The 25,960-nt window shown below is 39.5% G+C and overlaps 1 protein-coding gene across 1 annotated transcript in view; it reads right to left on the bottom strand.

Annotated features, from left to right (window-relative positions):
* Window positions 1-6,707: 6,707 nt before the first annotated feature.
* The window catches only part of LOC149112618 (uncharacterized), a 43,093-nt gene continuing 23,840 nt past the window's right edge, over window positions 6,708-25,960 (bottom strand). Inside the window, exons 8-13 of the mRNA XM_089289351.1 lie at window positions 24,258-24,425; window positions 21,940-23,249; window positions 20,922-21,057; window positions 19,628-19,846; window positions 16,617-16,856; window positions 6,708-9,019 (exon numbers count right to left, since the gene is read on the bottom strand). Coding sequence (XP_089145477.1) covers window positions 8,070-9,019; window positions 16,617-16,856; window positions 19,628-19,846; window positions 20,922-21,057; window positions 21,940-23,249; window positions 24,258-24,425 — 3,023 coding nt within the window. The 3' untranslated portion in view covers window positions 6,708-8,069. The remainder of the gene's footprint in view (window positions 9,020-16,616; window positions 16,857-19,627; window positions 19,847-20,921; window positions 21,058-21,939; window positions 23,250-24,257; window positions 24,426-25,960) is intronic.

The following is a 25,960-nucleotide window of genomic DNA, read 5'->3' as shown; positions in this document are numbered from 1 at the left end:
GACGCTAAATCGACTTTAGAAACTGACACACGTGCATCTGTCAGGTCAGGTGACAAATCCTCCGTCGACAACTGGAATTTGGCAATGACCCCTCTTCAAAGCGGCATTGAGAGGTTTGGGATCTATGCAAACTGACTACTTCGGTCGGTTGGTCAACAGGAGCAATAACCTTAATACTTTCCAGCCTAGGAACGGACGCAGGTATTTTCCGCGCTGAGAGGACAACAGGCTTAGAGTCAGGATCAACTTGGAGATGTACTTTCCCAGGGAGTGTTCCACGACTCCTGTTGAAAACATCTGAGTACTTATCTATCAGGTCACTGTTCTCTACAACATTCACGAAATGTTCTTTGTGAAAATTCAACAGCTTCATCTTCTCCGTCGCATTTAAACCAAACAAAGGTGTCATGCTCTCATTAACAGTGAAATATCTGGCCTTGAACTTCTCATTGGTCCTGGGGCTCACGACCTTTAAAGCACAGGTACCAACGGGCTTCCCTTTAGTGCCAATCCACATTTCACTAATGTTTGCGAACACAGATCGAGTTCCCCGTCTCGTTAGATGTTGGCACTCGACTGCAATCAATTTGGAATCGGATTGGTTGCTGTTTAACTAACATCCTCGCAAAAACAACGCTCTCTTCTGCAGCTTGTATCTTCACGACATTGATCTCTTTAAGCCCTTCTTTTGCTTTCAATATTGTACACTGTCGTCCTCCTAGCACATTTCTTGGTAAAATGGCTCTTCCTTTACACTTTTTGCACGTGTTACCCCACGCTGGGCTCTTCTTTTTAACCCGCGAAACTTAGAGGAGATCTTCTAAGATTGCCCGTTTAACTTTCCATCTGAAGCCCTGTCTAATTTTTTCTTCGTCGAATAAGTTGAATTGATGAATGCTGTCAACGGGCATGGATAGCAACTTTATTTGCATTGAAGTAACTTCATCGCTGCAACACACATCAATACATCGGTTCAAGGAGAGAACTCTCGTCCTGGGGAGCTTTTTAGTGGTTTGCTCTTTCTTGATTCTCACAAAAATTGCAAGTTTCGGTCAAGGTCTTCAACTCAGGGACGAAATTATCAACCATTTCCGTAGCGGGAAGCTTGTCCCTTTTGGTGAAACAATATCTTTCATAAATCTCGTTTACTTCGCCGATGCAATGCTTCATCTTGCCCATAACTACACGCCAGTCTTTTGAGCTCTCTCGTTCGGAAATATCCGAATACTGTAGATTTCTATCGCGTTTCTATCACCCTTTAATGTTTAATCTTTAATCTTTAATCATTATTTATACACGGTAAAAACATCAGATAGAAAAAATTACATAATAATGACTAAAAATCCAAATCCTAATATTATATTAACTTACATTACTATGCCACTTAAGAAAAATCCTGGTTTCCATGAATGCCGTGTTTAAAAATTATGGTAGAGAAGGCGTTTAAATTTGTTTAATGAACCAGACTCACTAATGTTACAGGGTAAGCTGTTCCAAAGGGTAGCGCCGCTGTAACTAAAACTATTTTTCATGTAGTTAGTTCTTGGAAAGGGGACAGCAAGTTTGTTTACCGAGTCCCTCAGAGAATAGCTTGATTCATTTCGCTTTATAAATTTAGACGTGAGATATTCCGGAACAAGACCGTTTAAAGACTTGAAAACCATTAAGGAGTTTGACGTTGAGATTTCAAGTCTTTCCAGCTGAGTTTGTGAAATAAGGAATCGACATCTACGTCATAGTTTGATGAAGTTATAACACGTGCAGCACGGTTCTGTAGTTTTTGTAGCTTTTTAGATAATGTTTTGCCACAATTACCCCGGACAAGACTGCAGTAATCAAAGTGAGGTTGAACTAGTGAGTTGTAAATATTGAGTAGGCTGGATTGAGGCACAAATGGCTTAACTCGCTTTATGGCTCCAACGGCGGAAGCGATCTTTTTACACAGTTTATCAATGTGGGAATGCCACGTTAAATTTTCATCGATATGTATTTCAAGGGATTTCACAGAGGAAACTTGTTCAATCGGAACATTATCAATGGAAAGTTCGAGTGTATCAGATAGAGTACTTAATCTTTGCCTGGAGCCGATCAGCATAAATTCAATTTTTGTAGCGTTCAAGGTAAGTTTGTTAGATACTAGCCATTTGCTTAGCTTTTCAAGGTCGTGAGATAGATTAGACTGGATCAAATGTAAATCAGAACCAGCATAAGTAATGTGGGTGTCATCAGCATACATTCTAGGTACGCTGAAAGATAAACAGTTAGGCAAATCATTAATATAAATTAGAAATAAAAGAGGGCCAAGGATCGTTCCCTGTGGCACACCACATTTAAGAGTGGTGAAGTCAGAGAGATAACCGTTAACTGAGCACCGTTGTGTGCGATTCGTCAAATACGATTTGAACCAATCAAGAGTTTTCCCTTGAATGCCATACCGATTTATTTTAGTTAGTAATATCTCATGATCAACAGTGTCGAATGCCTTTTTTAAGTCGAGGAACACTACACCATTGACGTAGCCACGATCGATATTAAACGCCCAGCTGTCAGTGGCTTCAAGAAGAGCAGTAACAGTTGAGTGTAAAGACCTGAAACCAGATTGTTGTTTAGAGATGATTTCTTCACTATTTAAGAAGTTGTATAACTGATCGTACACAATCCTCTCGAACACTTTGGCGACTACGGAAATCATTGAGATAGGTCTGTAGTTGTTTAGATCAAATGACTCGCCCTGTTTAAACAACGGAGTCACTCTGGCACATTTCTAGTCGTCAGGAAATATGCCAGACATCAGGGATTTATTAAACAGATCGCATAACGGGCCTAAGACAATATCAGCACACTCACGAATCAACCTCGATACCCTTGATACCCTTGATACTCTTGATACTCAGGATACTCTCGATACCCTTGATATCCTCGACACCCTCGATACCCTCGATACTCTCGATACTCTCGATACCCTCGATACTCTCGATAGCCTCGATACCCTCGATACTCTCGATACCCTCGATACCCTCGATACTCTCGATACCCTCGATACTCTCGATACCCTCGATGCCCTCGATACCCTCGATACTCTCGATACCCTCGATACTCTCGATACTCTCGATACCCTTGATACCCTCGATACCCTCGATACTCTCGATACCCTCGATACTCTCGATACCCTCGATACCCTCGATACTCTCGATACCCTCGATACCCTCGATACCCTTCATACCCTCGATACTCTCGATACCCTCGATGCCCTCGATACCCTCGATACTCTCGATACTCTCGATACCCTTGATACCCTCCATACCCTCGATACCCTCGATACTCTCGATACTCTCGATACCCTTGATACCCTCGATACCCTCGATACTCTCGATACCCTCGATACTCTCGATACTCTCGATACCCTCGATACCCTCGATACTCTCGATACCCTTCATACCCTCGATACTCTCGATACCCTCGACGCCCTCGATACCCTCGATACTCTCGATACTCTCGATACCCTTGATACCCTCGATACCCTCGATACTCTCGATACCCTCGATACCCTCGATACCCTTCATACCCTCGATACTCTCGATACCCTCGATGCCCTCGATACCCTCGATACTCTCGATACTCTCGATACCCTTGATACCCTCCATACCCTCGATACCCTCGATACTCTCGATACTCTCGATACCCTTGATACCCTCGATACCCTCGATACTCTCGATACCCTCGATACCCTCGATACTCTCGATACCCTCGATACCCTCGATACTCTCGATACCCTTCATACCCTCGATACTCTCGATACCCTCGATGCCCTCGATACCCTCGATACTCTCGATACTCTCGATACCCTTGATACCCTCGATACCCTCGATACTCTCGATACCCTCGATACCCTCGATACTCTCGATACTCTCGATACTCTCGATACCCTTGATACCCTCGATACTCTCGATACCCTCGATACTCTCGATACTCTCGATACCCTTGATACCCTCGATACCCTCGATACTCTCGATACCCTTCATACTCTCGATACCCTCGATACCCTCGATACTCTCGATACCCTTCATACCCTCGATACCCTCGATACTCTCGATACTCTCGATACTCTCGATACCCTCGATACTCTCGATACTCTCGATACCCTCAATACCCTCGATACTCTCGATACCCTTGATACTCTCGATACTTTCGATACCCTTGATACCCTCGATACCCTCGATACTCTCGATACCCTTCATACCCTCGATACTCTCGATACCCTCGATGCCCTCGATACCCTCGATACTCTCGATACCCTCGATACTCTCGATACCCTCGATACTCTCGATACCCTCGATACCCTCGATACTCTCGATACCCTCGATACCCTCGATACTCTCGATACTCTCGATACTCTCGATACCCTTCATACCCTCGATACTCTCGATACCCTCGATGCCCTCGATACCCTCGATACTCTCGATACCCTCGATACTCTCGATACCCTCGATACTCTCGATACCCTCGATACTCTCGATACTCTCGATACTCTCGATACCCTTCATACCCTCGATACTCTCGATACTCTCGATACTCTCGATACTCTCGATACCCTTCATACCCTCGATACTCTCGATACCCTCAATACTCTCGATACTCTCGATACCCTCGATACTCTCGATACTCTCGATACCCTTCATACCCTCGATACTCTCGATACCCTCGATACTCTCGATACTCTCGATACCCTCGATACTCTCGATACTCTCGATACCCTTGATACTCTCGATACCCTTGATACTCTCGATACTCTGGATACCCTGGATACCCTGGATACTCTCGATACCCTCGATACTCTCGATACCGTCGATACCCTCGATACTCTCGATACCCTCGATACTCTCGATACTCTCGATACTCTCGATACCCTCGATACTCTCGATACTCTCGATACCCTTCATACCCTCGATACTCTCGATACCCTCGATACTCTCGATACTCTCGATACCCTTGATACTCTCGATACTCTCGATACCCTCGATACTCTCGATACCCTCGATACTCTCGATACTCTCGATACCCTCGATACTCTCGATACCCTTGATACTCTCGATACCCTTGATACTCTCGATACTCTGGATACCCTTGATACCCTGGATACTCTCGATACCCTTGATACCCATGATACTCTCGATACCCTTGATACCCTCGATACTCTTGATACCCTGGATACCCTTGATACTCTCGATACCCTCGATACTCTCGATACCCTTGATACCCTCGATACTCTTGATACCCTCGATACCCTTGATACTGTCGATACTCTTGATACTCTCGATACCCTTGATACTCTCGATACTCTATATACCCTCGATACCCTAGCAACTCTAGATATTCTATGTACTCTTTCTAGACTCTTTCAGTGTCTGTTCTTCTTTTATCTCCTCTCTTTTTCTATTTCTCGCACTCTTTCTTTGTCTGTTTTTATGTTCTCTTTCCCTTTCCTTCTGTCACTCTTTCCCTCAATATCTTTCTTTCTCCGTTGTTCTGTATTTCTCTCTCCCATTTTCTCTCTCTTTCTCCCTTTTCTTTGCCTCTCTCTTTCTATCTTCTCTCTCTCTCTCTGTCTGTCTCTAGCCTTTAATGTTATTACTTTGGTTTTGGGTTTGGTCTTACTACGGTTTGAGATTGGCTGAGTAGTCTAATTGGTAAGTAACTGGTTTGGTTTAGGTTTTACGACACTATTGAAAACCGCTCTAAAAAACAAAGGAAAAGCAATCAACTTAAAATAAATCCACATGACACCTATCAACCAATCACAACGCTCCTTACGAGAGCTGTTACATGCTTCTTCAAGTTTCATTACTCGAAAGAAAGTCTTCAGACTCAACATATTACAGGAAAATCAAAAGTAAATGCAGTCTTTCACAACACAGTAAATTAAGACAGGAAAATCTTTAGAAAGAAAAGCTTGTTTAATGTAAGCTCAAGTTTACATGTACAACTCCGAACAGCTGGAAAATATTTTAAAGACTCACGTTCGCAGGCTTCGCGATATATAATGGCAGACATCAAACAGTTCGCCATCGCTATTTTCCATAGAAATTGGAGAAGAATAATTGGTCCGTGTGAAGATGGAAGGTAATGAGCCTTGAAATTTCCACAGCAAAATAAAAACTTCAGCTTCGTTTTCTTCCTGAGACGGGGTCAAACCTCTCCAGGTAACCAAGAATGCAACCACGGTCCCAGGAAAATAGCCCAAAGCTGGTCCTTCATTCCCTTAGTCCTGATTGTCTCAGAGCTGTCGTTAAAAATTGCCAACAGCAAATAAAAAGTTATCGAATCGAAGGCAAATCCTGAACAAAAATGGCGGCGAAGCATGTTTCGGTTTCCTCGCGTTATTTTCGCGTTAAGCGCATGCTCGTTACCGTTCTCAAATGAGTGACAGATTTCTTTACTGGGGCGATCATAGAAACCAGAAAAGCGGCCAGATCAAAAGTAGCTACCAGCCCCACCTGGTACAGACATTTCTATGGTTGAACAGTAACTATTACGCGAGAGTACACCGTTTGAAGAAATTTTCAACCGTTCCTTTTCAAGCTTGACACTAGAACTAATTTTCGCAAGCAATTTGTAGTTACTACAAAAGAAGGAAACATGGAATGAATTTAGCAACAGTCCTCTTACAGTCACGAAGAAAGCCCAGAAACTGGCTACGGACGACAATGTTCTTACACAATGTTTATTTGTGAAAGATAAAATTTTACACTAATGAACCAAGTGGTCGTCTGTCCTAATAATTACAAAATATTAAAATATACCTAAAATACTCTGAAAGTTACATTTCTTGTAGAAACCTAGATCTGATATATGCCAATTCGAAACTAAACTAGAATTTAAGTACAACTTGATTTTTAAAAAATAAGATCATATAATTGTAAATCTGTTTATAAATGAACGAATTAAGGACATTTCATGTATTTTTAACCCTACTCCAGTGCTACCCTATTAAGCAGACAGAACTTCAAACAGACCCTGCTATGGAGAGTTAACAACATCCTATTTGTAATTCAGCTGATTCTTTGACAACGCCTACCACAAACAATTCAACTCTTCATTACAATTAACTGAACAAAATTTTATTTTGTTCCTATGTCACTTATGCTAATAAGTACTGTTAATTATTCAAAATTTGGCTATAAAAAAAAGCGAGAAAATATTTTTTAGAAACATAAAAAGGTAAAAAAGCTCAAAAGCTAGACTACGTTTCGACGTTTTCAAAACATCATTATCAAGTCAAAAAGTTAAGAAATTACAAGAGAGAAAAATAATCATGACTATTGATCCAAAACTGTATTGGATAACAGAGCGCATTTTAACCTACCGCTCTGTAATATGAGCCTAATCTTTAACAGGAATTCTTGTTTCATGGCACTTTCAGGCTGCATTTTGAGCCGACCTAACTTGAAGTAGGATTTCGCTGGGAGAAACAACTTATTTGTTTTAGTCAACTTGATGCTACAGTTAGAGTACTACTGAATTTCCTCCTGCCGGAGAAACAAAGTTTTCACCAAATTGTACACTAAGCATATACATACAATATAGCTCGTAAAAAGCGCGCTGTGCATCGATCGCGCCAATCAAATAAAATATTGACTAATCTCCATTATTTACTGTCTCCTTTTAACAAAACATTTCCCTTTCAACGACTTAAAAAATCTACAAGTTTATAATAAGCTTCTGTATCGAGACTTCAATTTGTTGGCAATAGCATGTTTGGGGACAAGTCCCCCTGGGCCCGTTCAAGTTCTCGAAAGCTCCGGAAAGCCATTTTTAGTCCATCTATATCTGAAAACGGAGAACTGTATACACCTGAAACTTCTTGTATGAAGGGAACTTCTCTTCATATTCAGAATATGTGAATAAAACAGCTCTGTAATCATAAGGTTCGAGATTTTATTATGGGTTTACGGGCCCGAAAAGTTTCCGAGGCTTTCGAGAAACGGGCCCCAGACCCCTTTGACACTGGCGCCTACAGTACTCTCACCGTGTTACTTGTGTGTAGACTGTACACTTTGAATACGTTTATCTTAACTCAAGCCTTCTTCAGACACCTGCCCCTTAACTTCAGCTGTTACTTCAATCTGTAATCTGTAAAAGCTTTTCAGTTTATACTTACTGTGCTCAAGTGCCTCAGCTAAATGTCTTTTTCCTTCATATGTTATTTCGTGATTGCTACTGAGGTCTAAGCTGTTTAGTGTACAGTTGCTGTTGGACAGGGCTTCAGCTATATGTTTTACTCCTTCATCTGTTACCTTACACCACCTGAGGTCTAAGCTGCTTAGCGCACAGTTGCTGTTGGACAGGGCTTCAGCTATGTGCTTTACTCCTTCATCTGTTACGTTACAGAAGCTGAGGTCTAAGCTGTTTAGTGCACAGTTGCTGTTGGACAGGGCTTCAGCTATATGCTTTACTCCGTCATCTGTTACCACACACTGGTTGAGGTTTAAGCTGTTTAGTGCACAGTTGCTGTTGGACAGGGCTTCAGCTATATGCTTTACTCCTTCATCTGTTACCTTACAGTGCCAGAGGTTTAAGCTGTTTAGTGCACAGTTGCTGTTGGACAGGGCTTCAGCTATATGCTTTGCTCCTTCATCTGTTACCTCACAGTGCCAGAGGTTTAAGCTGTTTAGTGCACAGTTGCTGTTGGACAGGGCTTCAGCTATATGCTTTACCCCTTCATCTGTTACCTTATAAAAGCTGAGGTGTAAGTTGTCTAGTTTACAATCACTCTCAGTTAGTAGTTTACACAGTACTTCTAAATCTTGGTCCTCATTAGTTGGCCACCAGCTCAATGTTCGTGACCTCAGATCACCACTCACTGCATCCTCGTCATCATTCCTTCGGTCTCTGCGAATCAGCTCATCCCAAAACAACTTCACCACTTGCCATGCACGTTCCTTGACATGAATAGTAACAAATTCCCTCAACATTTCACCCATAGCTTCTGTTAAGTGCTTTACAGAGAGATACTCTTGGACTGTAGAATGAAGTGAAAAAGATAATAAGCTTTGACATCAAAAGGTCTGTAAAATATTATTAAAGGAATGAATTGCAATTTCATTTCATCCAAAAACAATTTGCAAAGCAAGTTCAGTAAGTCAAGATAGGTCTTATATACTGTCTAAAAATTCCAATCATTGTTTAATTTTTCCTAATTTTCCCCCCAAATTATAGGCAAATTATAACAAATCAAGAAAATGAAAAGATAAAATGTAAATATCAAAATAACCTCAAAAGCAGTTGCACTTCGAACGGAATACGAGATTTTTAATCAATGCTTGCGTAAACAAAATATGCGTACTGTGTGACAGCAAAGGCTGTCCGATGATCAGTGCTACTCTTAATCAAAAGCAAGGCAAGGCTTGAACAATTCCCCGATATTCGGTTGTAAAATAACTCTTATCGTATTCTCAAAAAGGCAAAAATCAATAACTCTAGTCAGATAATGTCACAAAATTCGCTGAGAGATTCAAAATGCATGTGACTCAAAATGCGAGATTCGTCATTTCTCACAAATGTTGAATTTTCGGCTACTAACTCGAATTTTTGTGGACTTCAAAATTACGAGTGCCCAGAACTTTGAATTCTGATATTTTTAGCTTTGCCTCACCATATATGACTGATAACAGTCATCAATCAGTTAGAGGTCCCACTTTTACAAACGATCAGTTTGTTTGGAGGCTATGTCAGCGAAAAGGGCAAAGACGTTTCTTGGAGGATAAGGAAAAAAATCATGACTTTGCTTGTATTTGAGATAAGCAAGCCGTTTTGATTACGTGGAAAGAAAAAATTATGCATAAACTCTGAAAGAATTAGGTTGTTTGATTAAATGTGCGAATTTTTAGCAAGGATAGCTCGCACCCTCTCCCCCCTCCACCAAAGATAAAAAATAAAACAAGAAATATAGATAGCGAATCTGCCAAAATATAAGCCATTGTCCTTCACTACATATGTTGCTTGTCTTGTGAAGAAATGAAGGCAATCCATTTTCCACTAAAATTTCAATGGTCGCTTCTTACACGGATATGCTCTTAAAAAATTTGTCATAAAAATCAAAGAGAGTGTTTCACGGTTCGGCGCATGTCTGTATTATTTATTCGCCTGTGAACGCTTTTTGGCACAGGCCCAGATTCTCCTTGTTTATGAGCCAATCGTAAGCAAATTACCTAATTTCGCATGCAAATAGCCGTAAAATCATCGACCGTAGGATAAATCGTACGGGTCAACACTAAATTCAACTGTCGACAGCGTCGGTAAAATCTACTGAAATCTTCTAAGAATTTTGGTCATCTGTCGTTCTACCACGTTTAACTATAGCATGTGATTACTGATCTACATCTGAGTGGGGTTTTAAAGCGCTAACATTGATAAGAAGCGAACAGAAGTATTTTGATTTAGAGACATGCGCCGACCGAGAAACTCTCCCTTCAATGCTATAGCCGAACGACGTTACGACCACTCAAAGGTCATTTTCCAGTTCGGTAGAAGAATAAAATTACACGCATAAATATATGGTTAAAAACGGTAAAATATGTATAAAAGTTAAAAAAGCCTAATGCGCATGTAATTTTATTCTTCTACCGAACTTGAAAATGACCATTGAACGGTCGAAACGTCGTTCCCTTATAGCGTTAATTTTTATCACAAAATGCTCTTTACTGTCAGAAATAAAAAATAACCGTGACTTTCTTATTGCAGGGCACGTCTGAAATTATGGTTAGCACCCTAAACTCTGGATTGAGTGGTTCGGGTTCAACCACTGGCCAGGGTTGTTGTGGGGTGATCTTGGGCAAGATTCTTTATGCTCACATTGCCTCTCCAAACAGGATTATAAACTAGGCACCGCCAAATAGTTGTTATTGCAGTTGTCTTCGGTGTGACCTACAAAGGAAGCGAAGGCCAGTTCTGCTTTCTTTGACTTTTTCGCCCGTAGGGTTTTATATCCGAGGGGGCTTATAACCGGAATACAAAAAACCGTTTCGAAACCAGCTAAAGCTGCAAATGTTCAAAATTCAAACTATGCCTCCAAGCACGAGGCTATCCGAAAACAATAATAATAAAAACATCTCTGTCAGGGGTCGATTGTGCCTCAAGAAAATCGGCACGCAAGCAAGAAGAAAAGAATTAAGAGAGGATATTGCCTTTTGTCAGCACATACCACCCTGCAGTGCAAAATCTCAAACAAATAGTGATGGAAAACTGGTATTTACTGCTAAATACCATTTACAAGAATTCTCCTATCATATCATACAAACGAGGAAAATTCCTGAGAGACACTCGTTAAAAAAAAAGAAAAATGTAATTTGGAGGCTATCATGCGACGCGACCACAAAACCAACGATTTGAGCAGACAAAACCAATTTTTGACTGGACATTGTCCGTTGACCGGCATTAAAAATTTCCTCAAACTTCATCCAGTTGGTAATCATGTTATGTATATTAGAAAAATGCAATAAAAAATAGTGGTCACCGTGCTCGTTTTAGCACAACATGGATGGTCCCGACCGACGAGGTTGTCATCACTTAACCTCAGTTAGTAGAAAGGGGCACTACAAATTCTAAAAAAAAGCACTTATTGGATTAATTTATTAGAGATGTTAAACAAAATACACTCTGAACTTACATTTTAAACCATGTTAGTTAAACTGGAGGTATGATTATATTGCAAACTTAAGAATTCTCTTCGTGCGCACATACCCAGCACTGCCGGAAGACGAGTTCTTTACAGCATCAATATCAAAATTATATTTTTAAGAAGAATTTTAACCTTTTCTTGAAATCGAGATCTATTGTATATAACCTTGTGTAATTTAAATTAATGCAGTCACCATGCTCGTTTAAGAGAAAACGAACATAAATTTCGCTGTCGAGCTTAGCTTGAGGGAAATCTCTTACATTGTGTACGCGCGCGCGCTCATGTGCACGCGCTAATGTTGCGAAAATCGAGCGCAGTAAGGACGCGAATTCAATTTTTAGCACAATTGCTACCATGGATAGTAGAAGACTGGATTGGAAACATATCACGTGGGTAGATTTCTCATCTCTGATTGGTTGTTTAGTGCTTCAAGATGGCGTCTGATGTTTCCATCACAGAGGAAATTTGTGACGAAAAGATGTCGAATATGTGGCGCAAGACAGCCAAAATATAGGGTTTGTTGTCCTTCATCTCTTCTTTTTCTCCGGTTCTAGTGGCAGTTCAAGTTTTGACGTATATTTTTTCTCTTTGTTTGCTGTTTCACGGGGATGACGACCCTGCAAAGCCACAGATGAACTTTCAAGGTAAGCACTTGTTACTGCTCATTGGTATTATTTTTGGTTGTTTCTGAGAAAATCTAGTCCCAAAAAGTGAGCTCGCCAGAGCCATATTCCCTATGTTTGACGACTGTTTTGGGACTCGTATATTGAAAACGTCCTTGGTTATTTCTGTTCAAATCTACGATAGAATGATTGTATAAAGATGAAATTGTGGTTTAGGCATAATTACAACAATGTAAGAAGTAAATTTACAACCTTAAATTTCGTTTGAAAATGAAGAAATTAAGAGCGTCAAGAGGGTCAGTTGCGTGCATGGTGGGTCCAACATTACGTTGGAGAAGGTTGCACTTGATAAGGTTTACCTCTAAAGAACCTGTGAAGCTTTTATTTACAATAATTATAGTAATGATCATAATAATAGTTATCCTTAACGATAATAAAAACTAGTTAATAAAGTAACCTAATACAGACTAATAAATTGGGGACACTATAATTGACGGTAAAGTTGACAGTTTCTTGTGATAATACATTGTTCGTGGCCAGTCCTATGCAGCTCGTTTCGTCCCGGCCAAGGGACTCATCAGAGACCTTTCCGCTTGGCAAACTCATTGGGCATCGTGCTCAAAGTCTCGTTCGCTAACAAAATGACAGCAATCTCGCCTTATATCGCATAAGGATTCCTGACCGCACAAATTCACGAGTGAAAATTGACAATAAAGTTGACACTCACTTGTGATAATACATTGTTCGCGGCTAGTCTTACGCAGCTCGTTTCGTCCCGGCCAAGGGACTCATCAAGACCTTTCTGCTTGGCAAACTCGTTGGGCATCACACCCATAATTAAAAAGTAATTAAAAATGGGCTTTTGTAAATTGAAGAATACAACAAAAAAACACTGCAAACAGTAGCATTTGCATTAGAATGCATGTTCAAAAACAAATATCCAAAATCTTGGTGCAAATTTTTTGCTTTGTTGCTATTATTCTCCTTGGCTCTAATGTGTCCACTCCTCTGTTTTCTTTTCATTTTATGTCACTCTTGTCACAGATCCTTGTGTCAAGGATTAGCTTGATAGTCCTGTCCGTGTGTATAAAAGTTAAAATTGTACACTATTTACATTTTCAGCTGAAACGGGGACAGTAGGAAGGAAAAGAAAATGCTCTCATTGGAAGTACGTTAACAGTCAACCTACGGGCAACAGTCGAACCCAAAGCACACCAGTTTTACCTTCATGTTGCCTACCCATTAAATACCAGTTTCCACTTTGTCACCTTCCTCCTGCTGTTCTACACCAGTCTTTCCTTAACAATTACACTCAAGTTTTCTCAGTTTTGTCAGAAAGTAATGCTTTTAAAAACAGTTGGAATTTAATCAAGCACTCTGAACTTTTCCTCATGTTATGCACATTTATTACCAGAGTCAACAATGTTCCACAAAAGACCTTCATGATCATTAACTGATTAGTCTATTGTTCACTAAAGGCATTGTCACTCTTACATTGTTGTATATTGTAGCTACAATAGTGATACGTTATTTTATTGATAACTACATGTAACTGCTTGTATGTACTGTAACTTGAACTAAGGATGTTCAATAAAATGTGTCTCCATGGAAACCGTAAGTGTTCTCCACCTGTTCAGGTGTTTGGTCAGTAAATTCAAAACTATTTTATAGGACAAGAGTTTTTTCTTTAGTATACATATGTCTTTGTATCGAAAAATCAGGTGTCCCTGATGTGTTTTCTGAGAGCCTGCTTAAAACAGCCAGCCAGATAAACTGGACACTCTGCCTTCTTTATTTTTCTGAAATTTTAAAAACACTCAAAGAAAGTGACATAAGGTGTTTGATAATAATACAAATGTATTAAAGGAGGATTACACAATAAAAAACTCAAATCTTAAATTTTTTGGCTTAAAGTGGGATGCAAGTGTTTCCTCAGGAAATATGAGAAGCAACAGTTGTGCTGTTAATTTGGTTTTTTGCATGCGCAAGTGCATTCTTACTGTAAAATGTTACACACCAAATAAAATTAATGACATTGCACCTTGCCTTTTTACCTACAAGAAGAAATTGATTGAAACTGTCTTCGCATCGATTAAATCCATAACAAAAATGTGAATTTATACACTGTTTAGCTTAGCTCTGAAATGCTGTTTCCTCAGGGGTCTGCTAGAAACTTTTCGCCTGAGTCCGCAATGATCTTTATCTATAATACTGAAGTTGATTTTTAAGTATGACAGATTTCTTTCTTGTAAAACATTAAATTAAAAAGCTGGTAACTTGTAGCGAATTTTAGCAAGAGAAAATTATCGATTACTTATCGATATTAATAATGTTAATGGCGCTGGAGAATTACTCATCGATGTTAACCCTTTGAATACCAATTACGCATATTCGTAATTAATGGTCGCGCTCTTTGTGCCACTTGTGACGTCATCAATTTAAATGCCATCAGATATTCTTGATAAGCAGATAGTAGTACTAGGCTAGGCCTTTCCCTAAAATGGTCAGGTTTAGATATCGACGATACTCCGACGTTGCAAATCGAAAAACAACATTATCAGTGAGAAACAACGTTCTCAGTTTTGGTGCAAAAACGGTGGTAAAATGGTCCACTATGCCTATGATTGATCAAGGTCCATTTCTAAGCTTCGCCCATAATTAACATCCAACTTTTCACGGCAGCCAGAAAGAACATGCAATGCAAAAGGTAGCCAGAGTAAAAGGGCCGGGAAAAAAAGAAAGGAAAAGGGCAACAAACAAAATTTACAACGGTTAATGGCAAAAAAAGTCCAAATTTTGGCTTATGCGCATGCCTAGAATTGAAATATATCTCAATTTTGTACGTAATCTTCGAAAAATCTCTCCTTTTGGTAAAAAACAACAACAAAAAAGGTTTCTTAGCAAAACTTAGGCTTATTTAGCGTCATTGCAGCCAAAAAACCTGACTAAACGGTTAAAAACGGTATTTTTGGCGAAAATTTGGTATTCAAAGGGTTAATGGCGCTGGAGGAAATCAGAGCTTTTCTCGTGTTGTCCTTTGCGTGTAACTCAGCAGAACTTTGCGCCCAGCTGCATTTTTTTACTTCCAATTTTCTTTCCTCTATGCTACTTTTTAGGTAGGACCACTTCCTCACCCGAAAATAGAGCAGGTTTACGAAGAGTTTTAAAAGTAAGCTTAAATTGCTGTCTTCCGATGGAAGCGCTGACGAAAAAGGGCAGGTTGACTTCAGTAAAGAAGAATTGTCGTCTTCTAAAGACTCTAAAAGTTCTGCCAAATCATCTTCGTCCCATTCCTCAAAAAAATCTTCAATATCCATTGTTTGGTCACTTTACTGTGCAGTGTAAACAAAGTTGCTGCAAAGATGTCGCTTGCGACAGTGACATTCACCATGTTGGAACCGGTGACGCGAGCTAGTTTCCAATCCAGTCTTCTACTATCCATGCTGCTACTAATCTCGCAATCTGATTGGCTAATTTGCCGCTGTCGATAAGAGTCCAGACAACACTGCTCGCATTAATGTGTCACGCAATGCCTTTTTCAGCTCGTGCTCTGAAAAAACATTTCCTTTGACGTTGATATTGTGGTAAAAAACAAATCGAAATGAGGTTTAGCGTGGTATGTACCCTTGTCGACAACGATATGCGTCATCACAGGGGTCAAAATTTGTTGTGGACTTACTCGGCTGCGCCTCATGAGTCCACAACATTTTGACCACTGTGATGATGCATATCGTTGTCGATAAGAGTACAGACCACGCTAAACCACATTTCGATTTGTTAATTTTACAATAACTGTCTAATTTTTCGCGCGCTGATTGGCTCATTTTTATCACCACTAAGAGTACAGACGGATAAAATTTTAATTTATGCAAGCTTTTAACAGTTCAACTTTCAGCTGTCAAACTGTCAACTTTTTAACCAATAGGATTTTAGTGACTTTTTCAGTAGCCAATCAAAATGCGAGAAAAGCTATTGACAATGTTCGCGTCATTTTGAATAAAATCCTGTAATCTTTGTTTACGGCAAGTTTACGGCGTCTTTTCCCTCATTTATTCCCGGCATTTGACCATTTTGGGGTCTTGTTATCGTAAAAAACAAATTGACGTCAGTTTTTTTAAAGCGTCTGTCCTCTTATTGATGATAAATTGCGTCATAACATCGTCAAAGTGATTGTGGAACCACGAGCCGCAGGCGCAAGTTATAATCAATAAGAGGAGAGACGCATAAAAAACTGACATCAGTTTGTTAAACTGAGGAATCACCTTAAAGAAACATATAATCCAGTATACTGTTAAATTAGTAAACGACAACTGCACCTTGCTCTGACGTCTTCTGCAATGCACTGCTTCTTGCCCATTTTGCATCTCCTTGGAGCTCACTACCCGAACTTGAGACGGTGTGTTGATCTCCAGTTGTGCCACCTTCTTGTGAGTATTTTTCTTCTACGGTGTCTGGTTGCTCCTCTGGAGTTGCACTTTTGAGCCTTCTTTTCATTGATATATGTTCCCAGGTGGAAGGAGGCTTGTCTAAAACACTACCACGCGTTCTTGCAAGTCCTGTAAAGAAAGCAAGGAGGTATGCTTTCAGAGCTAAGTAAAAACTACATGTACATGCACATTTACTGCTTGTATGAACAAAGGAATGGGGTATGAAGTGGATAACAAGTGAGAGGAAGAATGGGTCATGGAAAGAACGTAGGAAAACGGGCGTTCCATCAGGGTCGGAGGCTTCAATGAGCAACAGTAGTTTTGAAAACTTCCACACCGTTCTGTCTCAAAGACTGCACAGACCACAGCATCTGCACAACATTAGATTTGGGGGCTGCCCGGGGGTAACAGAGAATCATCACTAGATTTGTTTAAAATAGAAGGACGGATTAAATAAATTTTATAGGAAGTCATTTTAAAAAAGAATCTGAGCTAGACTGCGAAGAGCTTTTGCTCGAAAATCCGTGGGGAAAAACGCAAAACAAGTGAATGTGCAAGTGTGAAGGCGAGCGTGGCATACGAGCGGTGAAGCCGCAAACTCCGTGTAGCGCGGGCGTTGGAAGACGAGCGATACTTGCGGTTCGCGGCTTCAAATTTCAAACTCGCACGCTAACGGCCGCTCACTTGTGTTGCGTTCTTCTCTGCGTTCTTCCCCACGGATTTTCGAGCAAAAAAAGAGACTGTTCACAGTTTACCACTGTCGCTTATTGTTGTCATGTTTCTTGTCCAGAATTTTGATAATACATATTTGGAGTTTTTAACTGTTTTTTAACAAACTATGAACCTCTCGATATTGTAAGCTCAAGCAGAGTGGCGACATTGCCTGATTTGTGTTTCAAAAACAGTTGCTGTAATACTATGATTATTCACCCTCAAACAAACTTTGTGAGAAGTCTCAAGACAACTGTTGGAGAAATCTTTTGAGGGCGGGTTGAAAAATATGCCAGTTTTTCGTTCCGAAATTCAAGAAACAACAAGTACTGATACAATGGAAGGGGGAAGGCTTGGTGACTGGCAACGTCAACACGTTAATGAACCGAAAAAGACGATTTTAAGGCCCAGCTCAGCCCCTAAGAGAGCTCGGTCACAGACTGAAAGAGCACATTGAGTTAACAACTAAATAAAAGAACTGCAATTCCAGACAGTGAGACCAGGCAGAAAACAAGTTTTGCAATAACTGATGTTTGATTGATGTTAAACTGAAAGAAATTGTGCTGACACCAGAACAACTGAATAATGTGGCAACGATCAGTGTTAGTCATTCAATGAAACGAGCTACTAGTAAGCAAATAAGCGTCAAAAGAAGGTAAAGCTGCCTCTGCAACTCCGGTTGCCGGGCTGCGCTACAACTGAGAAATACGTCGTGCATTATATTGGTTATAAGGATTTGGCATGGTTTGATCAGTCACAGTGACCTAAGAATGTATTGAAAGAAATAATGGCAGATGCTAAGCGGAGATATGTTTATCATTACAGGGCTGTCATTATGGGCCGTAACCCGTAACACCTGTTACGGCTGAGTTCACTCGATGTTACGGGTGAAGATGTCGATTGATGGTACGAACATGCTACACTTACCTAATTTATTTTTAAACATTTACCTGTTGAAATAAACATAACTGTTTCTTGGTGTCTTGCCTCCTTGGTTCTACTATTTATATTTTATTCTGGAGATGAATTTTCAGTTTGCTTAATCGCCGTGAATTACATTTAGACACCATTTTAAGCAGCAAAACTTATTACGCAATGCGCTGCTCCTACCTTTTGAGAATTTCCGCCGACCGATGTAGTGTTGTCCAGGCTGATCGATCGTGTTTGGTCCCGCGCGTGTGTAGAGAAAGTTATGTTTTAATATGAATAAGAGAAAAGAACCCGCGTCAAAACAGCCTGAGATCGACAGATTTTTTTTCTAAATCCCAACGGACCGATGGAAATGAGGAAGCTCACAAAACAGCCGGTCGAGGCGGTCGACAAATACCAGCGATCACAGCTTCAAGTACTGCGAGTACTTCAGCCGCACGGGGGCAACCTGTAGAACCGAGTATTATGCTACAAAGAGTGGAAGAAAAATTTCCCGAGTCTAGAAATGGTAAAGCATTTCATTCTTATTACCACTGTAACGGAAAGAGATGTTCAATCCAGCTTATTTGAGCTCCTCTAACGGTAAGATAGCTTGGTAATGTAGAGATGTTATTATAATTTTTATTTCCAGTCCCGTGTTTTGCATTTGACCATAATAACGAATAATTATAACTGTTAGCAGATATCAAACCATATTGCTGATAATGGACTGTCATTTATTTTTTTATTAAACAAGGAACACTCAAGTCTGTTGGAGATATTTTGTAACTTTATTCATTTGATCTCTGTAAATTAAGGTGCATGAATTTGAAATTATGCACTGTGAAAAACAAACAGTACTAAAATAAGGACCACTTGCATAGGTTGGTGCAACAAAGATGTTATTTCACTATTTGCTGATGATGTACTATAACATATTATCACTCTCTTTCATCAGCATTTTTGATTAGGAAAGTTGCCATTTTCATGCCCTAAAAAGCAGAAAAATGCATTTCCAGGGGTTTCATGTTCAAAAAATTTCTGGGGGGCATGCCCCCAGACCTCCCTAGATGCGCAGGCCCTTTCGGGCCTTCGGAACGTGGCCGTCGGGCACGTATTTCACTGCTATGGCTGATAACTTACATGCAACGGCTGCTTCAAAACTTAATGACAGCCCTGAATAATTATATCGGTCAGTAAGACAAGCTATAATCAAAAACAAAAACACTAGCAGACTGGGTGCCTGAGTGTTTACTGAATATAAAATAATGAGACAGTACCTTCAATGTATATGTCCATCTCGTGAGTAAAGTAAGTCAAATGATCTTGTAATTCTCTAGGTGAGCTGACATTAAACATCTTCAATCCCGTTTCGATTATCTGATACAGTGCATCTTTCCAACTTCTAAATCGGGGAACTTCTCTAGTAGAACGACTTGACTCTCTGCTAGAATGACTTGACTCTCTGCTAGATGATGATGATGCATGAGATGAAAAACCTAAAATAAAAGATCATAAACAAGGCAATTACCGTAGCATCCAAAACATTTCTTCAGCAGCAAAGTCTGTTCTGAGTCAAAACATAATCATCATCAAAGTATTCTAAATGACTGTAATAACTGCCCCTCTGCTCCTCTATCCCACCAAACAACTTCATTTATCTCAAATAATTTTAGCTCAAACAAGAAAAAGAAACCATGGCCACGTTTATTAATGTGTTTTCCATAAAACTGTTAGCATTGATACTTTCCATGGAAGTTATAGCAGAGATAATTTCTTGCAAGACTATGTTGGCTTTTGCAATTCTTTTACCATGTTCTGGTTCAGTAATTCCTTCGAAAAGACATGAAGTGGCCTAATGTTTAGTGCATCAGATTCTGCATCTAGAGGTATACAAGTATATGTATGCTTCAAGCCCTGGCTGTCGTGTTTGACCAAGATGGATAGAATATATGCTGGAAACATTTGCAGTATCACACCCCTTATTTGACTTCTTGCAAAAGTGAGCATTATGAAAGCATGGTAAGTGATTTTAAGCATAATTTAAGATTATCATAGTTAGGAGGAAAACTGGTAGTAAAATGAACTATTTCAATAACGTTAAAATAGAGATAATATATCTGAAGTAACAACAGTAATAAAAGTTATCCTTGATTTAAAAGGCTACAGCATATCGACAAAATTCCTTCATGGAATACTGTAACGAGCGCAGACGACAACTTTCACCCCAACAGTTCAACTGCCAAGGGTTTAATCAATCGGCTCAGTTCAGGCACCTTTTGTTAGCTTGTGCAATCATTACATCTGTTCATTGTAGACCCTGTTTACAGGGTGTACTGGCCAGGACAAAACATGCTATTACATATTTGTTTTATCTTTTCTTTAAATGATCTCCCAGGATTTTCATTAACACAAAAAATAAACAGTACTGAATAAAGTCTCTAAATAGCTCAATAGGTGTTTTATGAGGCACGTTTACCAACACATTTGCCCGACTGACGAGTAAGAAAAAAAAAAAACACTGAAACAGCTCACAATATTACATATATAATTCATTAACTCATATCCAGGTACCTGAATCAGGACTGATATCATCCCTTCCTTTCAAAAACCTTTTTCCAGTGAAACGGGTTGTATTTTCCACAGATAAAGATGCAGGTTCAGTTCCAAACTGATCTATAAAAATAAAGAGAGACTTTCTGCAGAGTTCCTACGATTTTTAGTTGAGTAAGGTTTGAAGGAAGTTTAGTAACCAGGTTTTTACATTAAAATCGTGTTGGTGTCACTGGCAACTGGCACCTTTTCCAGTGTTAACTTGTCGTTCTTCCCACGTACCACCCCAGGGTGGAACCATCTACCCTGGTATATTCAGAATGAAACGTACTTCTGCTGGTCGAGTGCTTCAAAGCCTCCCTTATGCGGGACATAGACACGAATGACTTAATATATAAACATCACCACTACATGTATGATAAGTAACTGCTGACCGTGTCTCTAATAATAATAATAATCGATATTTAAACAGGGTGACCCCTTCAGTCGCAGGACTGGTATCAACGGGGGCCCTGTATAACGTAAAATAAAAAGAGCATGTATAAATAATATATATCTATAAAAAAAACTAACTACTTTAAAAGATACGCTGAAATGTTTAAAAAATTAAAAAGCTTAAAAAGGTAATAGCGTTCTCATAAAAATTGGATATCGAATTGAAAATGTTCTAAAAAATAACCTAAGAAAAAAAATCGGAGATAGCCTTGAAACGTTCCTTAGGTGGCAAAATCTTTATGTTCGTTGGAAGGCTATTAAATGTGCATGCACCATGATAATAAAAAGACTTTTTAGCGACATCTAAATGAAATTTGGGAAGTATAATGTCAGTGATTGACGATCTAGTGCATCTGTTAAAAACATGTTGGTTGTCGCTCTGGCAGCGTAACAGGAAATAGTCTTTAAAGTATAGAGGAACTTCTCCGACCAAGCACTTGTTAACTAACAGTGCACAGTGCTTTTCCATGGTTTTTGTAAGAGAGGGCCAGCGTAGGTTCTCGAGTATTGTTTCCGTGGCTATGTCAGGTTTAAAACCGTATACGATTTTTGCAGCTCGTCGTTGCAGGCGTTCAAGAGTCTTTCTGTTACTGCTTCCCAGAGGGCAAAAGCCCGTATCACAATAGCTTAATATCGGTAGCACCGTGGACAAATAGATCTTATTTGCTGCTTCCGTGGTTAAACAACCTCGTAATCGTGACAGGAGGCCAAGTCTGCTAGCAACTTTTGACCTTAAATAGCTTATGTGATCGTTGAAAGATAAACACTCATCTAGCAAGACTCCTAGGTACTTGAACGACTTTACTTGGTTGACTTCCTTTCCTTCCATGCAAAGCGGACTATGAGATTCAGATCTGACTAGCCTTTGCCGAGTTCCAAATATAACATACTCAGTTTTCTTTAGGTTGAGGAAAAGACCGTTTGCTGTTAACCAGTTAGAGACGTTATTGAGATCAAGGCTTAAGTTCAGCTGTAGTTGGTCAATGTTTGAAGCAGCAGCAAAAATAACGGTGTCGTCGGCATATAACATAACACTAGACAGACCAACAGCCAAAGGAAGATCGTTTATGTAAAGAATAAACAAGAGAGGCCCTAACACGGAACCTTGAGGTACTCCGCTACTGATGTTGGCGGCAGAAGAAAGGTGATTTTCAATGGACACTCTCTGAGTCCTGTTAGTGAGATAGCTCTCAAACCACGAGAGAGGCTGGTCTTGAATTCCATATCTGTACAACTTGTTTAAAAGACCGTCATGAGGAACAGTATCGAAAGCCTTTTTCAGGTCAATAAACACTGCCCCCGTCAATAGCCCTTTGTCCATATGACCACGAATTTTATCTGTAAGGAAGGTAACGGCCAACTGAGTTGAATGATTTGCGCGAAACCCCGATTGATAAGGCGAGAGAAGAGAGTTTTCTGATAGGTAGCTATGTAGCTGATGGAAGACAGCTTTCTCCAGAATTTTCGACAAGATCGGTAAAATTGATATAGGCCTGTAATTGTCCAGATCATCTTTGTTTCCAGATTTGAACAAGGGTACAACCTTTGCTTGCTTCCATTCAGACGGGACTGCACCAGTTTCAATAGAAAGATTTATCAAATGTTTTACACAGTCAGCTATCACAACTGCGCTGTCCTTTAAAAGTCTAGCAGGTAGACCATCTAGACCTGTAGCTTTCTTGAGTTTTAGACATTTAAGTTGCTTAAGCACAAACGGTTTACCCACTGCTGTGAACTCAAAATGATTCTTTGTAAACAGCTCCTCGGTTGTAGAATTAAAAACTGGTCTTGCATACCGGCATGATTCAAATAACTTGTTCACAACAGAAGTAAAGTAAGTGTCAGATTCTGCATCTAGAGGTATACAAGTATATGTATGCTTCAAGCCCTGGCTGTCGTGTTTGACCAAGATGGATAGAATATATGCTGGAAACATTTGCAGTATCACACCCCTTATTTGACTTCTTGCAAAAGTGAGCATTATGAAAGCACGGTAAGTGATTTTAAGCACAATTTAAGATTATCATAGTTAGGAGGAAAACTGGTAGTAAAATGAACTGTTTCAATAACGTTAAAATAGAGATAATATATCTGAAGTAACAACAGTAATAAAAGTTATCCTTGATTTAAAAGGCTACAGCATATCGACAAAATTCCTTCATGGAATACTGTAACGAGCGCGGACGACAACTTTCACCCCAACAGTTCAACTGCCAAGGGTTTAATCAATCGGCTCAGTTCAGGCACCTTTTGTTAGCTTGTGCAATCATTACATCTGTTCATTGTAGACCCTGTTTACAGGGTGTACTGGCCTGGACAAAACATGCTATTACATATTTGTTTTATCTTTTCTTTAAATGATCTCCCAGGATTTTCATTAACACAAAAAATAAACAGTACTGAATAAAGTCTCTAAATAGCTCAATAGGTGTGCAAATATATATTGCTTAGAGAGTTTCGCATTCAGTGAACATTTAGATATAGATACAACGCCTTTGTAATAAGGGTCAAAGGTCATCTAAAATAATATATATATGACTATATCATTTTGGCCCAGGTTGTTTTATCTGTTGTTTCCATCGTGTGTCATGACAAGTCAAATTGCATTTGAGGCCGCTACTTTAATTTCACAGGGTCATCACTTTTTGGAAATTTGCTGCTTGCATTATTTGCTATGAAATGTATTACTTAATTTCCACTTTCAGAGGATCGCTACTCAAAGGGTTGTGACTTTCGGAACTTTATAGTATGTCTCTTTTCCAAGAAATGAATGACAAAAAAAATTCAAGTGAGAGAAGCTCTATTACTAGAGCTTGTGGTACACACTGTTTTTGCTGGTTTGCCAAAATGATCTACATGTACCTTCATCGTCTGATACTGAAGAACCTTCATCAGTTCCAGTTTTCAGTTTTTCCTCGACTGTTTCTGTCTGTAAATCACTTTCTTCATCCCGTTGAGATAAATTCTCTTCATCAGGGAAATGCACATGGATTGGTTGTTCCAGAGGTACAGCGACATTACCACATTGATCTTCAAAGATAAAGGGAGGCTCACTACTGAGTTGAGCATCGTGATGTAACTGATGTACATGTTATCATATAATGATGGCAAAAAGACAATACAGTACTGGACAGAAGTAAACTAAGATAATGCGAAGCTGAAAGCTTCCTTTCAGCGCTCCATTTCGCGTTGGCTTTCCCCTCCCATTCTGGAACACAATGGAACGTTCATTCCAGAATGCAGAGAACGAGTCAGATTTTTTTTGTTAAACACATTCTTATATCTTCTGTACAGTAGAATCCTCAAGAAATCTTGCTTGCATGGAGTTGGCAAAAATATCATAATGGGGTCTACTGTGGCCGCTGACAGAAACAGTTTCTGTTTTTGAGCACAAAATCTGAGAAAGAAATGGCCCTATATAAAGAATACTCAACCATGTAAAACGCGGAAATTGAGGTCTTAAAAGTGATGCACCAATCTGTCAAGTTTGCAGTTCTTCAATTCTTAAAAGGTACTGTATATATTACGCTAATTTGTGACCCGCAAAAGCTCATTGAAATGAGTTTTTATGCACTTACAATAACCTAGTCCAGTATTGATTTGTTTGATAACAATTGTTTAACAGATCCTACAAGTCTAAAACACTCAAAACAACTAATAATAAGTAAGTAATAATACTTGACAAGGAGCTTTTCTTTTTCTTTTCAAAATATCGTTGTATACACTCAGCAAGAAGTTCTTTATGGGAGCCAATGGTGTGTATTTGTTAACTGAGCATTGTGTAGTTTCTTGTTCACGCCAATACAATATCCTGAAATTTACGATGTTAGTATTGTACTGTAACAATACATCATGTTTGTAATCAGTGGAAGCACAGAGGATAATCAGATGCTGGCCTAGGATGTCTGCTTCAAAGTAACTGGGAAGTTCCAGGCTGTGACTATTATAGTAGACAAAGTTGTGTCCACGTGTTGTGCACTTTTAGAGGGAATCTTGGTTAAAACAGTATTGTAAGTAATATATCAAACACGAAAGAGCGTGTTTGACCACATTTCCAAACATCAAGAAGAGGGTTGAAAATACGAAGCACAGCGGAGTATTTTTGACGAAGTTTAAGGTGTTTGGAAATGTAGTCAAACATTGTCTTGAGTGTTTGATATATCTTCTCGATCGAAACTAAAACAAAGGAGAAAACGGAGAAATCGTAAAAATCTATGCTAATTAAGAACAGATATCCAAATGCTCAAAAACAATAAAACCACGAGGCCGTAGGCCGAGTGGTTTCAAATGTTTCTCGCGCATGGAAACCTGATGAAACTCTCGCACTCGTTTTTGAAATAGTACTTAATAATCCAAGTCAAAAGTTGGTGTTTGTGAGAAACTGTGAGGTTTAAAGTCGATAATTCTTCACCCGTTATGAAAATCAAAATGGAAAGGAATGACCCTAAAGAACCTTTACTAGACGTTAAGGTCTTAAAGCTGCTAAACCGTTCTTTAAAGTTGCAGTCCTTCGATTCTCTAACTAAAGGCAAGATACACGTGATGCTGCCTAACAGAATATTTAA

This window comes from Orbicella faveolata, unplaced genomic scaffold (genome assembly GCF_042242905.1).
Source record: "Orbicella faveolata isolate gen_17 unplaced genomic scaffold, um_ofav_v1 contig_2, whole genome shotgun sequence".
In the NCBI taxonomy this organism is placed as follows: domain Eukaryota; kingdom Metazoa; phylum Cnidaria; class Anthozoa; order Scleractinia; family Merulinidae; genus Orbicella; species Orbicella faveolata.
This window is presented reverse-complemented; position numbering and strand designations above follow the sequence as displayed.